This window comes from Monodon monoceros, unplaced genomic scaffold (genome assembly GCF_005190385.1).
Source record: "Monodon monoceros isolate NGI ecotype Baffin Bay Population unplaced genomic scaffold, NGI_Narwhal_1 Super_Scaffold_18, whole genome shotgun sequence".
NCBI classification, from domain to species: domain Eukaryota; kingdom Metazoa; phylum Chordata; class Mammalia; order Artiodactyla; family Monodontidae; genus Monodon; species Monodon monoceros.
This window is the reverse complement of record NW_021703774.1, coordinates 105,468,358-105,483,955: the sequence shown is the minus strand read 5'-3', so window position 1 is coordinate 105,483,955 and position 15,598 is coordinate 105,468,358. Positions and strand designations below refer to the sequence as shown.

At 37.9% G+C, this 15,598-nt stretch overlaps 2 protein-coding genes across 11 annotated transcripts in view; one reads left to right on the top strand and one right to left on the bottom strand.

Annotated features, from left to right (window-relative positions):
* The window catches only part of ODF2L (outer dense fiber of sperm tails 2 like), a 273,656-nt gene that overhangs the window by 200,358 nt on the left and 57,700 nt on the right, over positions 1-15,598 (bottom strand). The window lies entirely within an intron of this gene.
* The window catches only part of CLCA2 (chloride channel accessory 2), a 37,735-nt gene that overhangs the window by 10,320 nt on the left and 11,817 nt on the right, over positions 1-15,598 (top strand). The window contains exons 6-12 of the mRNA XM_029227750.1: positions 582-809; positions 4,198-4,428; positions 5,525-5,702; positions 6,547-6,653; positions 8,671-8,895; positions 11,375-11,645; positions 14,730-14,900. Coding sequence (XP_029083583.1) covers positions 582-809; positions 4,198-4,428; positions 5,525-5,702; positions 6,547-6,653; positions 8,671-8,895; positions 11,375-11,645; positions 14,730-14,900 — 1,411 coding nt within the window. The remainder of the gene's footprint in view (positions 1-581; positions 810-4,197; positions 4,429-5,524; positions 5,703-6,546; positions 6,654-8,670; positions 8,896-11,374; positions 11,646-14,729; positions 14,901-15,598) is intronic.

Below are 15,598 nucleotides of genomic sequence, written 5' to 3'. Positions count from 1 at the left end.
GAGGTGCTGCCTAGGTTTAGTATTATTGTATGAATTATGGCTATATCTCCAAATGGGGAGAGAGATCAGGAAGTAGATTTAAGTTGGTTTTCTCCTTATCCTAGTCTTACAGAGGTCAATATTTGAACTAGCTCAATATAGGTTTATTGAGCAATAGATAAAGGTGCAGTGGTTATTAAATATGATTCCAAGGAATAGGCTGATCAAGATAAGATAACATCTCCTGGGGTGTTTTCTTTAACACACTATTATGCTAAGGAAGATGAGAGTTTGTTTTATTTTTTTAAAGCCTAAGATATTTATACATGGTCTACTCTCTGTTACCTAAGCGCAAGAAAACTTTAATAGAGGTTGACCTCAGTACCACATGCATGCCAGAGTTTCAAGCAAAGGGTGCCAAGGTTTATCTGTAAATTCAATGGCATTCTTGAAGTAAAGAAGGACATAGCTGTAGCACTTCTGATTTCTCATGTTTCAGCTCACCTTTCCTCTTACCTTTAGTTGTTTGAGAATGAGAAGTATGTCTAGTGTGAGAAGAGTACTTTTATTTTCTGAATACTTTTATTTTATTCTTTTTCAAGGTGGTTGAATTCTGTAATGCAAGTACCCACAACCAAGAGGCTCCAAACCTGCAGAACCAAATGTGCAGCCTCAGAAGTACGTGGGATGTAATCACAGACTCTGACGACTTTAATAACGGTTTTCCCATGAAAGGGACTGAGCCTCCACCTCCTCCCACGTTCTCTCTCATACAGGCTGGCGACAAAGTGGTCTGTTTAGTGCTGGATGTGTCCAGCAAGATGGCAAAGGTAACATTTGAACCAAAATAGTTGTAAACCATCACTTTTTTCTATCAGTTTTTAATTCTTTTTCTTTTCAGAGGGTAAGGGAAGGGAAGGGTGAGGCCAAATGTTTGGAATAGTCATGGGCATCATCTCTTCTTGGGTATGAGAGAAACAAATTCAGAATGTGGCCCAGATATTGAGATAACACAGATAAATGAAATCCACAGGTAATTCCCAGGCCTCATTATTGTTACTAATTGCAACCTTTTCCAACCAAAACCCTTTCCAAAACTCTGACATGTAGCGGAAGGCTCCTTTCTGACCACATTCCACTCACTGGTAAACAACCATGGCCGAGGCAATAGACTGAGTTTGCAGTGAGTGTGCATATCCATTATGTATTTTCCATGTCATTGTGTACAGAGAAACATATCTCACTCATCTGGCAATCTGGCAGCCTTCTAGAAACCCATTCTCCAAAGCTCCAGAATTCTTAGACAGTAATTAGAGGTTTAGTCTCTGGAATCAGGCAGATGTGCTTTAAGTCCTGGCTCCTTCATTTACTGTCTGTGTAATCAAGAGCAAATAACCTCTCTGAAGCTCAGTTTTCTCATCTGTAAAACAGAGATAACAATACCTATTTCATTGTTGTGACAGAGACAGTTCATACTGGCTCACAGGAGTCAATTGTTAAATTTTCAGGAAATTTGCAAGCCAGTTGTAAATATAGCCATTATTAAAAAATAAACTATGTAGAGTTATAATTAAATAAAATATATTGAAATAAGCATAATAAATGCTCAAAACTCATTACTTCCTAATTTTTTTTCTACTATTCTTACTATTATCTATGCCCAGAGTCAGTAACTACCTACTTTTGCATAGCCTGCAAATTAAGAATGGGTTTAGAAAAAAATCAAGAGAATAATAAAATTTCAGGACACATGAAAATTATATGAAATTCAAATTTTAGCATCCATAAGTAAAGTTTTATTGGGAGAGAGCAATGCTCATTTGTTTACATATTATCTATGGCTGCTTCAGTACTAAAATAGCAGAGTTAAGTAGTTGCAAAAGACAATATATGTCCCACCAAGCCTAAAATATTTACTATTGGATCCTTTACAGAAAATGTCTGCTGATCCCAGATCTAGGCTCCTGAGGTTATTTCTGGTCTATCATCTCTATGACTCTGCTCCTACATATCTCTTGCCAACTTTGCACTCAGCGATGTCAGGCTGACAGCTTAAATCAGCCACAGTGAGAATATTTACCCCATAGAAACTGCAACAAATCCAGGGTTCTCCCTCTTTCTCTTTTTACCAGAAAGCCAGTTTTTAAATTTTTACCAGCGCACCACTAACTACTTCATAGTGTTGTTGAAAGGGAAAATGAGATACTGAATATGAAGTTTTTGGTTTATAAGTGACAACTGTTATTTTATTATAGTACTTGTCCTAAGGGAGAGTTTATCCTCTTGTATTCTCTGGATCAGTAGTCCTGGAAAATTTGCCTTTTTTGGCTTGTCTCTAAAATATGAGGAATACCACTAATACATTCAGCATCTAGATAATTTTGTGCTCTTGCCTACCTGCAGTTGACTAGGGTATGATCTTCAAATATGATCTCAGAGTCAGTAATATTGACTACCTGCCTCTGTTGAGCAAGAACAGATGGAGTGAAAGGGAAAGATAGTTGTACTTGAAAGAAGACCTGAGAGAAGTAGAAGAGAAATGAGCCTAAAGTAGCAAGCTCATGGCAAAGAAAACTTCTCTCCCTTTTCCTGTCAATAGTGTCACTGAACCATTAGGACCATCCATTCATTTATCAGGTGCCTATACTGTGCTGGCTTGGGGGATACAGAGATGACAGAATAGAGTCTGCTTTGAAATGCTCACAATCTGATGAGGGAGACAACACACACATGTGAATAAACACAATACAATGTGACAAGGCTCCACAGAGGTGTGAATTGCTGTGGAGGCACTGGCAGCATCTGGGTTATAGGAGAGTGACTGAGGAAGACTTCACTGAGAGGATGAACTTGGAGTTGAGTCTTGAAGCATAAGTAGATATTTGCCAGTTGGATGAGGTGAGGGGAGGCATTCCAGTGAAGAGAATAGTGTATGCAGGTGGCTGAGAGGCAAAATTAGTAGAATTTTTTTCAGGGGAAGTACATCAATTGGTATGGATATAACTAACAGTGGCTTGGGCTAGAAAAATGACAGATAAAATGAAAATGAATGACGAAATGAATGATGGTATGAATTTGAGAGAAATTTAGGATGTATTCATATGACCTGTTCAAGGATATGGAGGCTGGTAACACAGGAGTAACAAAAGAGAGTTCCAGGTTTCTGGCTTCACTAGTTAGGAGTAGAGGTCATGACCATGTTGTTAGCAATACTTAGTATTTACTAAGTACTTACTATGTACCCATTTTGCAGATGAGAAAACCGAAGCTAAAAGAGATAAGTAATTTCTCTATGGTCACATTACTAGTAAAAGTTGAAGGCAGGATTCAAAGTCCTTGTTTTATCCACTCTACCAATTTACCTCTCAATATTGTAAAAGAAACAATATTTGGGAAGGGGGGCAATGAATTCAAAGTGTATAGAGTTTGAGATACCTGTGAGAGGTTAAATTGGTGGTGTTTCCTAAGCAGTGTGAAATGCAGGTCCAGATGTTAAGGGAGATGTCTAGGTTGGAGATAGAGACCACAATCATCACTGAACAGGTGGTCATTGAAGCTCAGCTTGCTGCTCCCACATCCTTCAAAACAAGTGACCCTAATGAATTCGTCACTAGTATCACCTGCCCAAATGTGGTCACTAACATTACTTTATATTTATTCAAGGTGTAACTATTGTCATATACATATCTCAGTTGATCCTCACGGTAATTCTATTTTAGCAAGTAAGAAAGATTATTATTACCCTCACTTTACAGATGGAATGCCCAGCCTAAGATAAACATGATAACAGAGAGTAGTGCCAGGATAGATGCCTGACTGCTGTTCCTCTCTACCATAAGATCTTTGCAATGTTTCCTCTTACCCAGGATGAATTTTAAAAGAAGCAATTACAAACCAAGTCTCTATTGGTTCTACAGATCTTTGAATCAGGTAGGAGAGAAATAGTGGATGTATGTGTTCTTATGGAATGGTAAATCATGAACAGCTTCTTAGGGGCAGAGTTCCAAACCAACCCCCACCCCGCCGAAAAGCATTCATTTTTAAGCCTGCATTTAATCAAACAATATTCTAGCATAGTGTCAATCTTTACAACTCAAAAAATCAGAGTCTGACATCTCTAAAGAATTAGCAGAGATGTTTGCTAGTTGAGTTACTTAGTTATACTTTTGTCTACCAACCAAATGTTGTTACCTTTCTTTTTTCCTTTCTGCAACATAGGCTGACAGACTCCTTCAACTGCAACAAGCAGCAGAATTTTACTTGATGCAGGTTGTTGAAATTCACACCTTTGTGGGCATTGCTAGTTTTAATAGCAAAGGGACAGTCAGAGCCCAGCTGCACCAAATTAACAATGATGATGACCGAAAGCTGCTGGTTTCCTATCTGCCTACCACTGTGTCAGCTGAAGCAGAAACCAGCATCTGTTCAGGGCTGAAGAAGGGATTTGAGGTACAGTAGAGCACCCCAAGCCTCACCATCACTTTCCTTTCCCTCACTTTGTATCTGAGGTTGCTTCTGATTTGGGGCAATCTGTTACAATATGGTCATGAGTCTCAAGTATAGGAAAGTAATGATGGATTATCTTTAAGGTCAGGGACCACGACTTTCTCACCACTGAATCCCCTGTGCCTAGTAAAGGGCATGTAATATTTGCTTAAGAAAAATTTCTTGAAGGAATGGGTAAATAATTGAATACAATTATTCAATTATAGGCTGGGGGACTTCAGCATCATCAGAAAAATTTCTAACACTGTCCCTGTCCATCTGGGACTGTTCCATCTGTGGCTGTTGTTACCCTTGGGTTTTCCAATCAAAATCAGCATGTGTGGCCTCCTGCCTATAGTCATACTAGACCTCAAGCATATGAATATCAGTTAAGGTCAGAGGTATGTTTCAAGAATAACGGAGTTCACCTAAATCAGCATAAGTGTGGATTCGACACTGAGGATACAGCCATGTGTTAAACATCTGGTAGCAGGCAGAACACAATTGCAACTGTTACTTTCTACAGCCAAGAGTTTCTCAACATTGGCTGCGCATTGAAATCAGCTGGGGATTCAAAAATTCCAATGCCTGCATCTCACCCCCAGAGATTCTGATTTAATTGATCTTGGGTGTGAGCTGGCCATTAAAAAATTTTAAAGTTCTCATCCAATTCCAGTGTATAGCCGAGGTTGAGAAACACTGCTCAAGGTCCTTTTATTGGCCACTTATTGGATCTCAGAAGCAAGGATCTCACATAATAATGTTCTCCCACATCCTCTATGATAGACACTATTCTAAACTAGGGGTACCTCATAGTGATTTGAACAGGAAGAAGTCCTATCCATGAGTAAGCAGGCAATGGCATGTAGGGTGACAAGTGCTGTGATGGGGTGAGGTGAGGACCGAGTGGAGATGGGCATGGAGAGTGTGGGAAGTTAGAAAGGACCTGGAAGAGGAATATGCCCCCCTGGTGGGGAATTTGGAATGAGAGTGAATTCTCCTGCTCAATAAGGCAATCTGAATCACATTTCCTTCCAAATGAATGACACCCTGTGTTCAGATGGTTGAAAAACTGAATGGAAAAGCCTTCGGCTCTGTGATGATACTAGTGACCAGTGGAGATGATGAGCATGTCACCAACTGCTTCCTCGCTGTGCTCAGCAGTGGTTCAACTATTCATACCATTGCCCTGGGTTCATCTGCAGTCAAAAACCTGGAGGAATTATCACATCTCACAGGTAGGTAAATTTCTAGCAACATATTTTAGAGCATTTCCTTTCAACTTGAATATTCAAAGAACCACCATGAAACTCAGATTATGTCAACAGAATACATGGCTTAATTGAAAAAACTAGGAACAGTTTTCTTAAGAAAAAGTACAAAACAAAGTCATTGCTAAATTCTGTCAAAAATTTGCTTTCTTATACTTTCCTTAGAAAGTGCCAATTATATACATCTAATGAAAATATTATTATTACTTCTTTGTTAAACCAGCCTGAGCATGTATAATTATGGAGCTAAAAGTATGTTTAAATGCACTAACTTCTATGATAAAGAGACATACAATATTACACACATATCTTTTTTTGTTCTAAATGAGGCACAGAATAATTTTATCTTATATTCCTCACATTGAATAAAAAATGCATATGCTAACTTGAAAACTGAAAACTAGGTTTTATTGAATTATGTTTGAAAATAATGTTTTCAGAATGTAAATATATAGCAATATAAATGGGTAGCAATTAACCTAGATTGTCTAGGAATTACCTTAATTAAATATTTATTGATTTCAATAAATATTTATTTTCAATAAATATTTATTGAGTTTTTATCACATACTGGGTAGAGCTCTAGACCCTACAATTACAGCCGTGAATAGAACAAACAAAACCACTGCCTTGGGGTGCCTGCTCACCATGTGGTCGTATAGGATGCTGTGTAAAGCAAGTCAAGCACAGCTCCTGCTTTCCCCAAACTCACCCTCTTAAGCAAAGGAAGTTTGTTAGAAAAGGCCTATCACTTTATCTTTTGTTTTACTTTATACATTTTAATAGCTAACATCCCAATTGTGTATTTCAGGAGGTTTAAAGTTCTTTGTTCCAGATAAATCCAACTCCAATAACATGCTTGATGCTTTCAGTAGAATTTCCTCTGGAACCGGAGACATTTTTCAACAACATATTCAGGTCAGAATTTCCTCAGTATTATATTTACAGATAGGGGAGAGGGGAGAGGGAGCAAGGAAAATAGATGAATTGTGCTGTCTCATTAACCTTATTTGAATATGTAACAGTCCTTGTTACATTAAAAGAAGGCTTTTAGTGAGCTTCTTGACATCACCAGAACCAGGCTTCATCTTTACCTGATGTCTACTTTTCAGCCCTAGGAGTCATTTTCTGTAATTGCTACTTCAGCTTTTCAAGGTCTATAGCAGAGTTTGCTCCTTCCTTGTGGCTCAAAATGGGGTTGGGGGTGGGACATGGGGTAGAGGTAAGGTCCAGAATTAAAATAAGAATCAGTGGCTTTAGTTTTAGTTCAAACTTGCCATCAATCAGAATCCATTTTACTTTGCTTCTTTAAAAACTTCCTTGAAGCTCCTCCCTAATATAAAAAGTATCAACTATTTTGTTCAATTCTAGAAATTCCTAAAGATCTCTCCAACTACCACAATTTATTTGATTTTGCTCACAAAATCTTCCTTTTATCAAGCCATTTATTTCAAAGGGCCAATTTCTTTTTCTTTCAAAGTACTTTAAAGATATTTTGAATATAACTGAATAATGTTTTGAATAAAATTTCGCCTGCTGTTTCCTCACAGATGGTAAGTGAACCTGCCAAGTTAATGGCTTGATGGGAGCAATGAAATCAGTAAATTATTCTTAGAAAATACTTAACACGAAGATTATATGTACAGAGTAAAGGCAATAACCACAATTCTGTCATTAGAAGTGGAAAGAGGTGAATTTTAAGTGATAATGTATATTTTAGATTAGACTACAATTGGCTCTTCTGAATAATCTTTCTACCCTTGATTTTCTCTTTAATAATATGAAATAAAAAGAAATGTTTAAAAAAGTAAAACAAATTTAGCAAAACATTATTCATATGACTCAAATTGGTTCCCAGACTTGGCCACCTCTCCCCGGTTATTTGCATGTTATTAGCCCCTCTAGACTGTGGGCAGAAACTACATCTAATCCCCTGCAACAGCTCAGAGCCCGGCATGGAACGTGGCACAGTAATCAGCAGTCCACGGACACTTGTTCAATTGAGTTGAACAAATAATCTGCAATGCCTTTGCTGTCATCCACCAACAGAATTTTACATTCTTTACAAGTCTGAGCAATTTTACAGTGTTGCTAATGTCTTTATTTAATAAATATGATTTTTCAAAGTTATTTATAGACTGGTATTCTTTGTGAATACACAGCGATTAAACGCAGGGGTTCTGGTGTCAGCCAGCCTGGGCTCTATGCCTGTTTCACCTCCTTGCTCTGTGACCTTGGACAGCTTACTTCCCTAAGCCTGTCATTTCATCTGGGAAATGTGGGTAACAATAGCACTTATCTCAGACGGTTTTCATAAGGATTGGGTTAGATAATACATGTAAAGCATTTAGCACAGTGCCCGGCATCTGTATGCACTTGGTGCATGTTACACACACACACACACACACACACACACACACACACACACACACACACAAAGTGCACATACAGCTTATTTAAGTGCACACAGCTTAAATCATGACTAAATGATTTTTTTAAATGTACTAAACCCCGCTGAAACCCAATGTCTGATTTCTTATTAAAATACATAAAGGTATCTGGACAGATTATACACAAATTAATTAGAGCACATTCACAAAAAAAGTCAAAAAAAAAGCTTGTTTTAATTGCTGCTCTGAGGCTAATGTTGATTTGGATAAGAGAGAAGTATGAGAACAGCTAAAATCTCTTGATAAAGATTAATGAAGTGACATGTACTAGCTATAACAAAATATTTTATATCTACTGTACTTATAACACTTTGCTTAAGCAAAGTATTTTTACATGAAAAATAATTTATGTAAATATAGGACATGTCCAAGTTAAATAGTTTTTTTATTTTTGCCAATCCATTTTTATTTGTCATAAAAATAAAGGAAAAATGGAATGATTATGCATATGCTAGAAACTTTCACATGTATATTCTCTTGAACAGCTTGAAAGTATAGGTGAATATGTTAAACCTCACCATCAACTGAAAAACACTGTGACTGTGGATCACAGTGTGGGCAATGACACTACCTTTCTAGTCACATGGCAGACCAGTGGTCCCCCTGAGATTGTATTATTTGATCCTAATGGAAGAAAATACTACACAGATGATTTTACCACCAATCTAGCTTTTCGGACTGCTCGCCTCTGGATTCCAGGAACTGCTAAGGTAGGTATTGTAAGCTTGTTCGTAATGACAACGTTTAGTCAACTACGTGACTTTCAGATGGATCACAGAATTAAAGGCATTGTGTAAAGGAAATCCTATTCTGATATATCAAAATTTTACTTTAAATTTATGAGGGATTTTTTGAATGTTCAAAATTTAAGAGGAACTACTAAGGTATGTTCAAAACTTTAAATAATGGACACCAAAGGCTTCTCACTTCAACAGTGGAAATTAGTATTTATGTAGTACAAATAATTTCTTTTTGCTTACTTCCTTCTTTACAAAATCTGTATCGAATACTTAGAAAAAACCCTCTACTTAGAATTTATAATATAAATACATGGAATATATATGTTTTTGAGCACCTACTATGTGCAGGGTCTTGTTCTAGGTGCTTTACAATAAAGTGCCATAATAAGAATAAGAACAGGGTACTCAGAGCACACAGGGGGCATGTGCAGGCAGTGGGGGAAGGAGAATGCTTCCTGGAAGTGAAGACATCAAAATGGAAATGTGGAGGCCTAAGGGGCCAGAGGTATGAATAACATTCTGGACCAAAGAAACAGCACGCAGGAAGGCTGTGCATTGCCTGAATGCAATCCCTTTTCAGGTCTCTTGGCCCCCCCCCCCCCCCGCGATCACTGTTGATAGCCTCTGCTTGGCCTTCCTTCCTCTGGTCTAGCATCCTTCTCTTCAAACACCTTTATCAGAGTGATCCTTCTGAAGCAAAATCTGATCAAACCTGTCTCCTACTCAAAACTCTTTGACGGTCTCAGGATAAAATCCATGTGGTTATTAGTATATACTAAGCCCTTCACGTTCTGGCTTCTGCCCAAACTTAGCTCTTTTTAAAAATTATTTTTAATTTAGAAAAGCTTTATTTTTATATAATTTTTAAAGGTTACTTTCCATTTATAGTTTTTACAAAAGATTGGCTACATTCCCCATGTTGTACAATACATCCTTAAGCCTATCTTACACCCTAGTTTGTACCTCTTACTCCCCAACCCCAAACTTATCTCCTAGCCCTACTCCCAAACATCCTGTGCTCTGCCCCTACTTAACTTTTCTCCAAACGCATCATGTTCCTTTCACACCTGTGCACAAGGACCAGGAACACTTTACCTACTTCTTGCTGCTTTTGCCTGACCTCTTTGTCTGGATTAGGTGCTCTGTATCAAAACACTTCTTACACCCACAGAGGAGTTTTCATGTGGAGGTTTCTGCCACGTGTCTGTTACTAATGTTAAAAAACAAAACAAAACCAAGCAGAAAAAACCCAGATAGATAGATAATCTTGATGCTTGAATTGTGACTTCACTGGAGAATGGTAAAGCACATGAATCCCAGGAAGAAGACTGGATAGGGTGTGGCATCTTAACTTTCCAGAGTCAAACCTTAACCCACTGATTTCTCTCTTCTTCAGTCTGCTTGACTGTGTTCCTCCTGCTACTTCCACGATTTAAGAAGGAGCAGCAGCAGGAATTAAGAAAAAAGGAATACTTATGTACAATTTTATCAAAAGAACAAATTTCTGCTACACTGTAGTTTAAGCTTTTTTCTTTCAGACATTCGTTTCCAGGTTTCCCCCAGGCAGCCCAGACAGATAAGGAGAATGGCATTCAGCAATACTTCTATAAATTACTCAACATAGACATTGTGCAATCCTGATCTATTAAAAATAGTGTTCCTTTTCTTGGTCCCTAATAGTGTATGTGGGCTTTTTTTTTTTTGGTTCTATTATTTTTTTTAATTTTTTTTTGTGGTACGCGGGCCTCTCACTGTTGTGGCCTCTCCCATTGCGGAGCACACGCTCTGGACGCGCAGGCTCAGCGGCCATGGCTCACGGGCCCAGCTGCTCTGCGGCATGTGGGATCCTCCCGGACCGGGGCACGAACCCGCGTCCCCTGCATTGGCAGGCAGACTCCCAACCACTGCGCCACCAGGGAAGCCCGTGTATGTGGATTTTGTTGCTTGAGATTTCTGGGCATGGGAACATTAAAGGAAGTGGAGGGCAGGAAGGATACTGTTGCCTTTTATTCCAGGTTATCCACATAAATCATAATTGTCCACTTAATTTGCTGTAATTTTCTCCATTATATAAAAGGAATAAAAACGTTGAACCTCCTGTAGGGTGAAGGGGCTCAGATTAATATTTGCCAAGTACTTTGAAGCTGGACACATTGTTATCCTCTAAAAATGTGAATCAAGATGTGTCCTTCCCCCAAAATAAATTCAGGGTCTAATTCCCTAAAGAGTTACCTAACAATGAAAGTGGGTTGTACAGTGAAAGCCATGTAAATACTGAATTTAGTTATCTCTTAACCAACATTACTCTTCCTGATATTCTTTTGTAGTGTTTTAGAAAATGCAATATCAACAAAACAAGAACAAAAAACCCTACGAGGTTAAGTTTACACTTTAAAATGAGGGTTGATTTTTTTCTTCACACTTGACAAACGAAGTCTTTGTTTTGCAGCCTGGGATATGGACTTACACACTGAACAATACCCACCATTCTCCTCAAGCCTTGAAAGTGACAGTGACCTCTGGTGCCTCCCGCTCAGCCGTGCCCCCTGCCACTGTGGAAGCCTTTGTGGAAAGAGACAGCACCCATTTTCCCCATCCTGTGACAATTTATGCAATTGTGAGAAAGGGGTTTTATCCCATTCTCAATGCCACTGTAACTGCTACAATTGAGTCAGAGACTGCAGATCCTGTTACGCTGAAACTTTTTGATGATGGAGCAGGTAACAAGGAATATCATGTAATTTTTCATGTTCTCAAGAGCTGTTCTGATGCTGCAGTATCAATATTAAGTTTATCTTTAAAATTCTTCCAATTCAATTATTTTCCTCACCCAATCTTATGAGAATCTCAAATTCTCATGGACTCACTGACATACTAAGTAGCTACAGGTCTCCACCTGCACAGGGAAAGCAAATGTGAACTTGGGAAAAGAGAGTCTCCTTGAGGCTCCTCAGAGTGGCTGTGTGTGAGCAGAATGGAGGGAGGAAGTCGCCCGACACCTAGGTCTTGGCTTCCACTTGTCCAGTGACACTGACCACACTTAGTAAGGCCACTTGGGAACAGGCATGCCCACATTCCTTTAGGATTCACCAGTTTTCCTATTCACTGAAATAATCATATTGGACAATTAAAATAGCAAATGAAAACCCCAAAAGGGAGATGCAATGACAGTTAATCCATTTCTTCTTCTTCTGCCCGGCTGTTAAAGAGAAAATTGGAAATTGAGTTGACCATAGACTGTTCTTTAGCCAAGCAGCTGGGTTGATGAGAGAGCAGAGCCATGGCCTTTTACATGTGTTATTTGGTAACAAGAAGACCAGGCCAGAAAGCTTAGTGGAATCAGGATAGAGATTTCCCCACCACTGGGAAAACAAAGTCAAACAAAACAAAACCCTACTTCAAAGCAGTCATTCTGCACAGAGAGAGTTCAGAACTTCATCATCATACCTCACAGACACCACAGCATCAATCTGGGCAATGAGCAGCACTTGGACTCTTTCTGACTAACTTGTTTTAACTTTTAAAAACAAACTCCTTTATTGTTTTATCTTTTCTGTTCTGTCCTTTTCCTAAACTAAATTCTCAGAATGACAATAAACCTCAAAGTTTATGTTGGCAGCCCCAATGTTTGATCTACCAGTAAAATCATATTCCTTCTCTTTGTTGTTTCAAAGATAAAAATTTTTTAAGAGTCTTATGTTTGTTTAAAACAAGACAATTTATGTGAAAAATCTCTGTAGGTTATTTTGCTGTGATTCTCCTGAGCCCATAACTTCAGGCAGAATTTTGTTCTGAGGTGCTTTAATGTGGTCTGCCCTACGTGTAGGCTATAAGGCAATGCGTTGTTTGTAGAGAATAATAAATAGATTAAAGAAATAAATGTATATACCAATTAAGTATAAGCAATTATAATAATAAACCAATTAAAAGTTAAAAAAAAAAGAGTCTTATGTTTGGCAACCCATTAGTATCTTGCCATGGCAATCTTGTATGACATTTATGAAACAAAAGTTCATTTAAAGGATTTTAGTTCAAGGCCACCTCAGAGGATACTAGACAAGTCCTCTTATTTTGCCTACTGGAATGGATCCAAACAAACTTCTCAGACTCTGATTGCTTATCCCTGGCCACACCTTTCACTTTTTGTATATAGTCCAAAAATACACTTTGCAGAATGTTCCTCCCTAGCCCCAGCCTGTGGGCTGGCCTGGGAACAGATCCTGCTGTCTTAGGAAAGAGCACCTCAATAGGCTTTTATATTCATTCCCTGGAACCATTCTGTTTGTTTGATGTCAAAATTTATACCCTGATGAAAGAAACAATGAAAAGGTTGTTTAAACATTGAAGTGTAAATTTAGATTTTTCCCCTGTACTTAACACACATGCACATAGTTGTCTAATACTTATGTTTATAATGGAAATAGTACTTATCTGCTAATAAAATTAATGAACAATATAAAATGCTTTATAATTTTAAATATACTTTCTCATGCACACTCTCAAATAATCATCACAACCACCCTGTGAGATGTTATCCCCATTTTATAGATGAGAAAACTGAGGCTCAGAGGGATTGTTTCACAGCTACTGTGGCAGATCCAGACCTTAAAACAAGTGCCCTGACACCCAAGCCAGTGTTCTTTCCCATTTCTTTCTGACTCAATGATTAAAAGAGGTGGCAGTGGTAACCGTGGCAGGAAGAGATTTTTCTTTATCATTTCTCAACAAAGATAGACCTTATTAATCATTAAACCACTAAATATCAAGATCTGATTTCTTTCCAGTAGATAAAAAAGGTTTCTAAAACTACTGTGATCATAAGGTGCTTAGTGTTTTTTATTTTAATAAAATATGCTCCTATTTTTCTCATGTTAAGGAGCAGACCTGCCTCTCTAGTGAGGATTCTAGAGCACTTTAGTGATGATGCAATGCTAGAGAACAGGGCTGGGTGTGAGGTGTGAGAAGTGAATTGACCGTAGAATAGGACAAGCTGCTTGCCCCATGTGGCCACTTGCACTTGAACAGTGAATGTGATCTGCACTTGGGCTAAGCTGCACCTCCCATGGCTGCCCTGGAATCTAGGCCTTGCTGCCATTCAGTCATGGGCTTGGTTTGGAACTGAATGACTCTCTGAGGACCAATGCAAAAGGAAAGAAGTCTAGCACTGGGCAAGATTTTAGAATGCCTCCTGAAGCAAGGCATATCCTCCTGAAGTGGACAGAACCAAAGCCTGTCAAACTCCAAGTCAATGAGCACCTTCGAATCTAGAACAACCCACGTATCCTCTAATGAGGAAATTAATTTCACACTATTATATCAACTACCAAAGTTTTTTTTTTTTTCATCAGGGCTTCAGGGTGTTCATAAACCCCTTGAAATTGCATGAAAGTATGTATATGTACATATATATTTATTCACTGGGAGCAGAGTAGCTTTTATCTCAAAAGGGTGTGTGACTATAAATAAGCTTAAGAATGTGCTTGGTTTCTATGAAAACCTAGTATTATTTTCAGTGATAGGAAGGAGAGCGCTAAAGGTGATTATTAAATGCTTTATTAGCACTGAAGCAGGTACAACTCATTCACCTTTAGAAAATAATTTTTCAGAGGTTAAGGAATCACAAGGAGAAATTATGGAGCCATTGGAATTTTAATCACCTGATAATATCAAAAGTAGCTATGAGCATAACAGCATATGCTAAAATTAGAAGAACAAGGGGAATAAATCTTATTTTTAATGATTTAATTAAATATTAGTAATCAACTGTGATAAGTATTGACATTGAGTTTTTTTTATATTAACAGGTGCTGATGTTATAAAAAATGATGGAATTTACTCGAGGTATTTTTTCTCCTTTGCTGTAAATGGTAGATATAGCTTGAAAGTGCATGTCAATCATTCTCCCAGCATAAGTGCCCTAGCCCACTCTATCCCAGGAAGTCATGCTATGTACGTACCAGGTTACATAACAAACGGTAAGAATCATTGGCACTGTTATTTGAATAACATCATTTAATGTGTATATTTCTGATGAGTGTGTGTGTGTGTATGTATCAGAGAGAGAGGTGAATTTCAAAACTCTTTTATATAAGTCAATGCGTAATTTGTTGATTATCTCTTTAATCCTCAGTGATTCATGATAGTAGATAACAGGAAGGCAGTAGGTAATTCCCACAGATTTCTCCTACCCTCATTTTAGTCATTATTTTGACCTCTTTCTTGTGACTGTTTCATCAGAATTACTACCAGGCAAAGAGGTTTATTGAGTTTTCTCCTGTATAGCTCCTGTACTTCCTCTACAGAGGAAAGAGGAAGAGGCAAAAAGTTGTTAGCAATTTAAAGAAGGAAGCAAATAGCCCAAACAATCCACACAGTAAATGAGTTCCTGAAAAAATATGAGTGTGGATATTACAGGAAACTGAGGGCTTCCTGAAGATGTCCTGTCTTCCTTCAAGATAAAAGTGCCAAATACATAGAAGATACACATATTTTTTAAACACCATTATTATAATAGTTCCTGATGGGAAGCAGTGGTTAAAGTATAACAAACAGAAATATGCTGTAGTCTTTAAATATAATCTCAAAAAATGTTTCTAATCATTCTTATTTCAAAAACTGCAGAATCTTTATGAATACTTTTCATGTATTTTAGCAGCTATAACTAATCATTTGG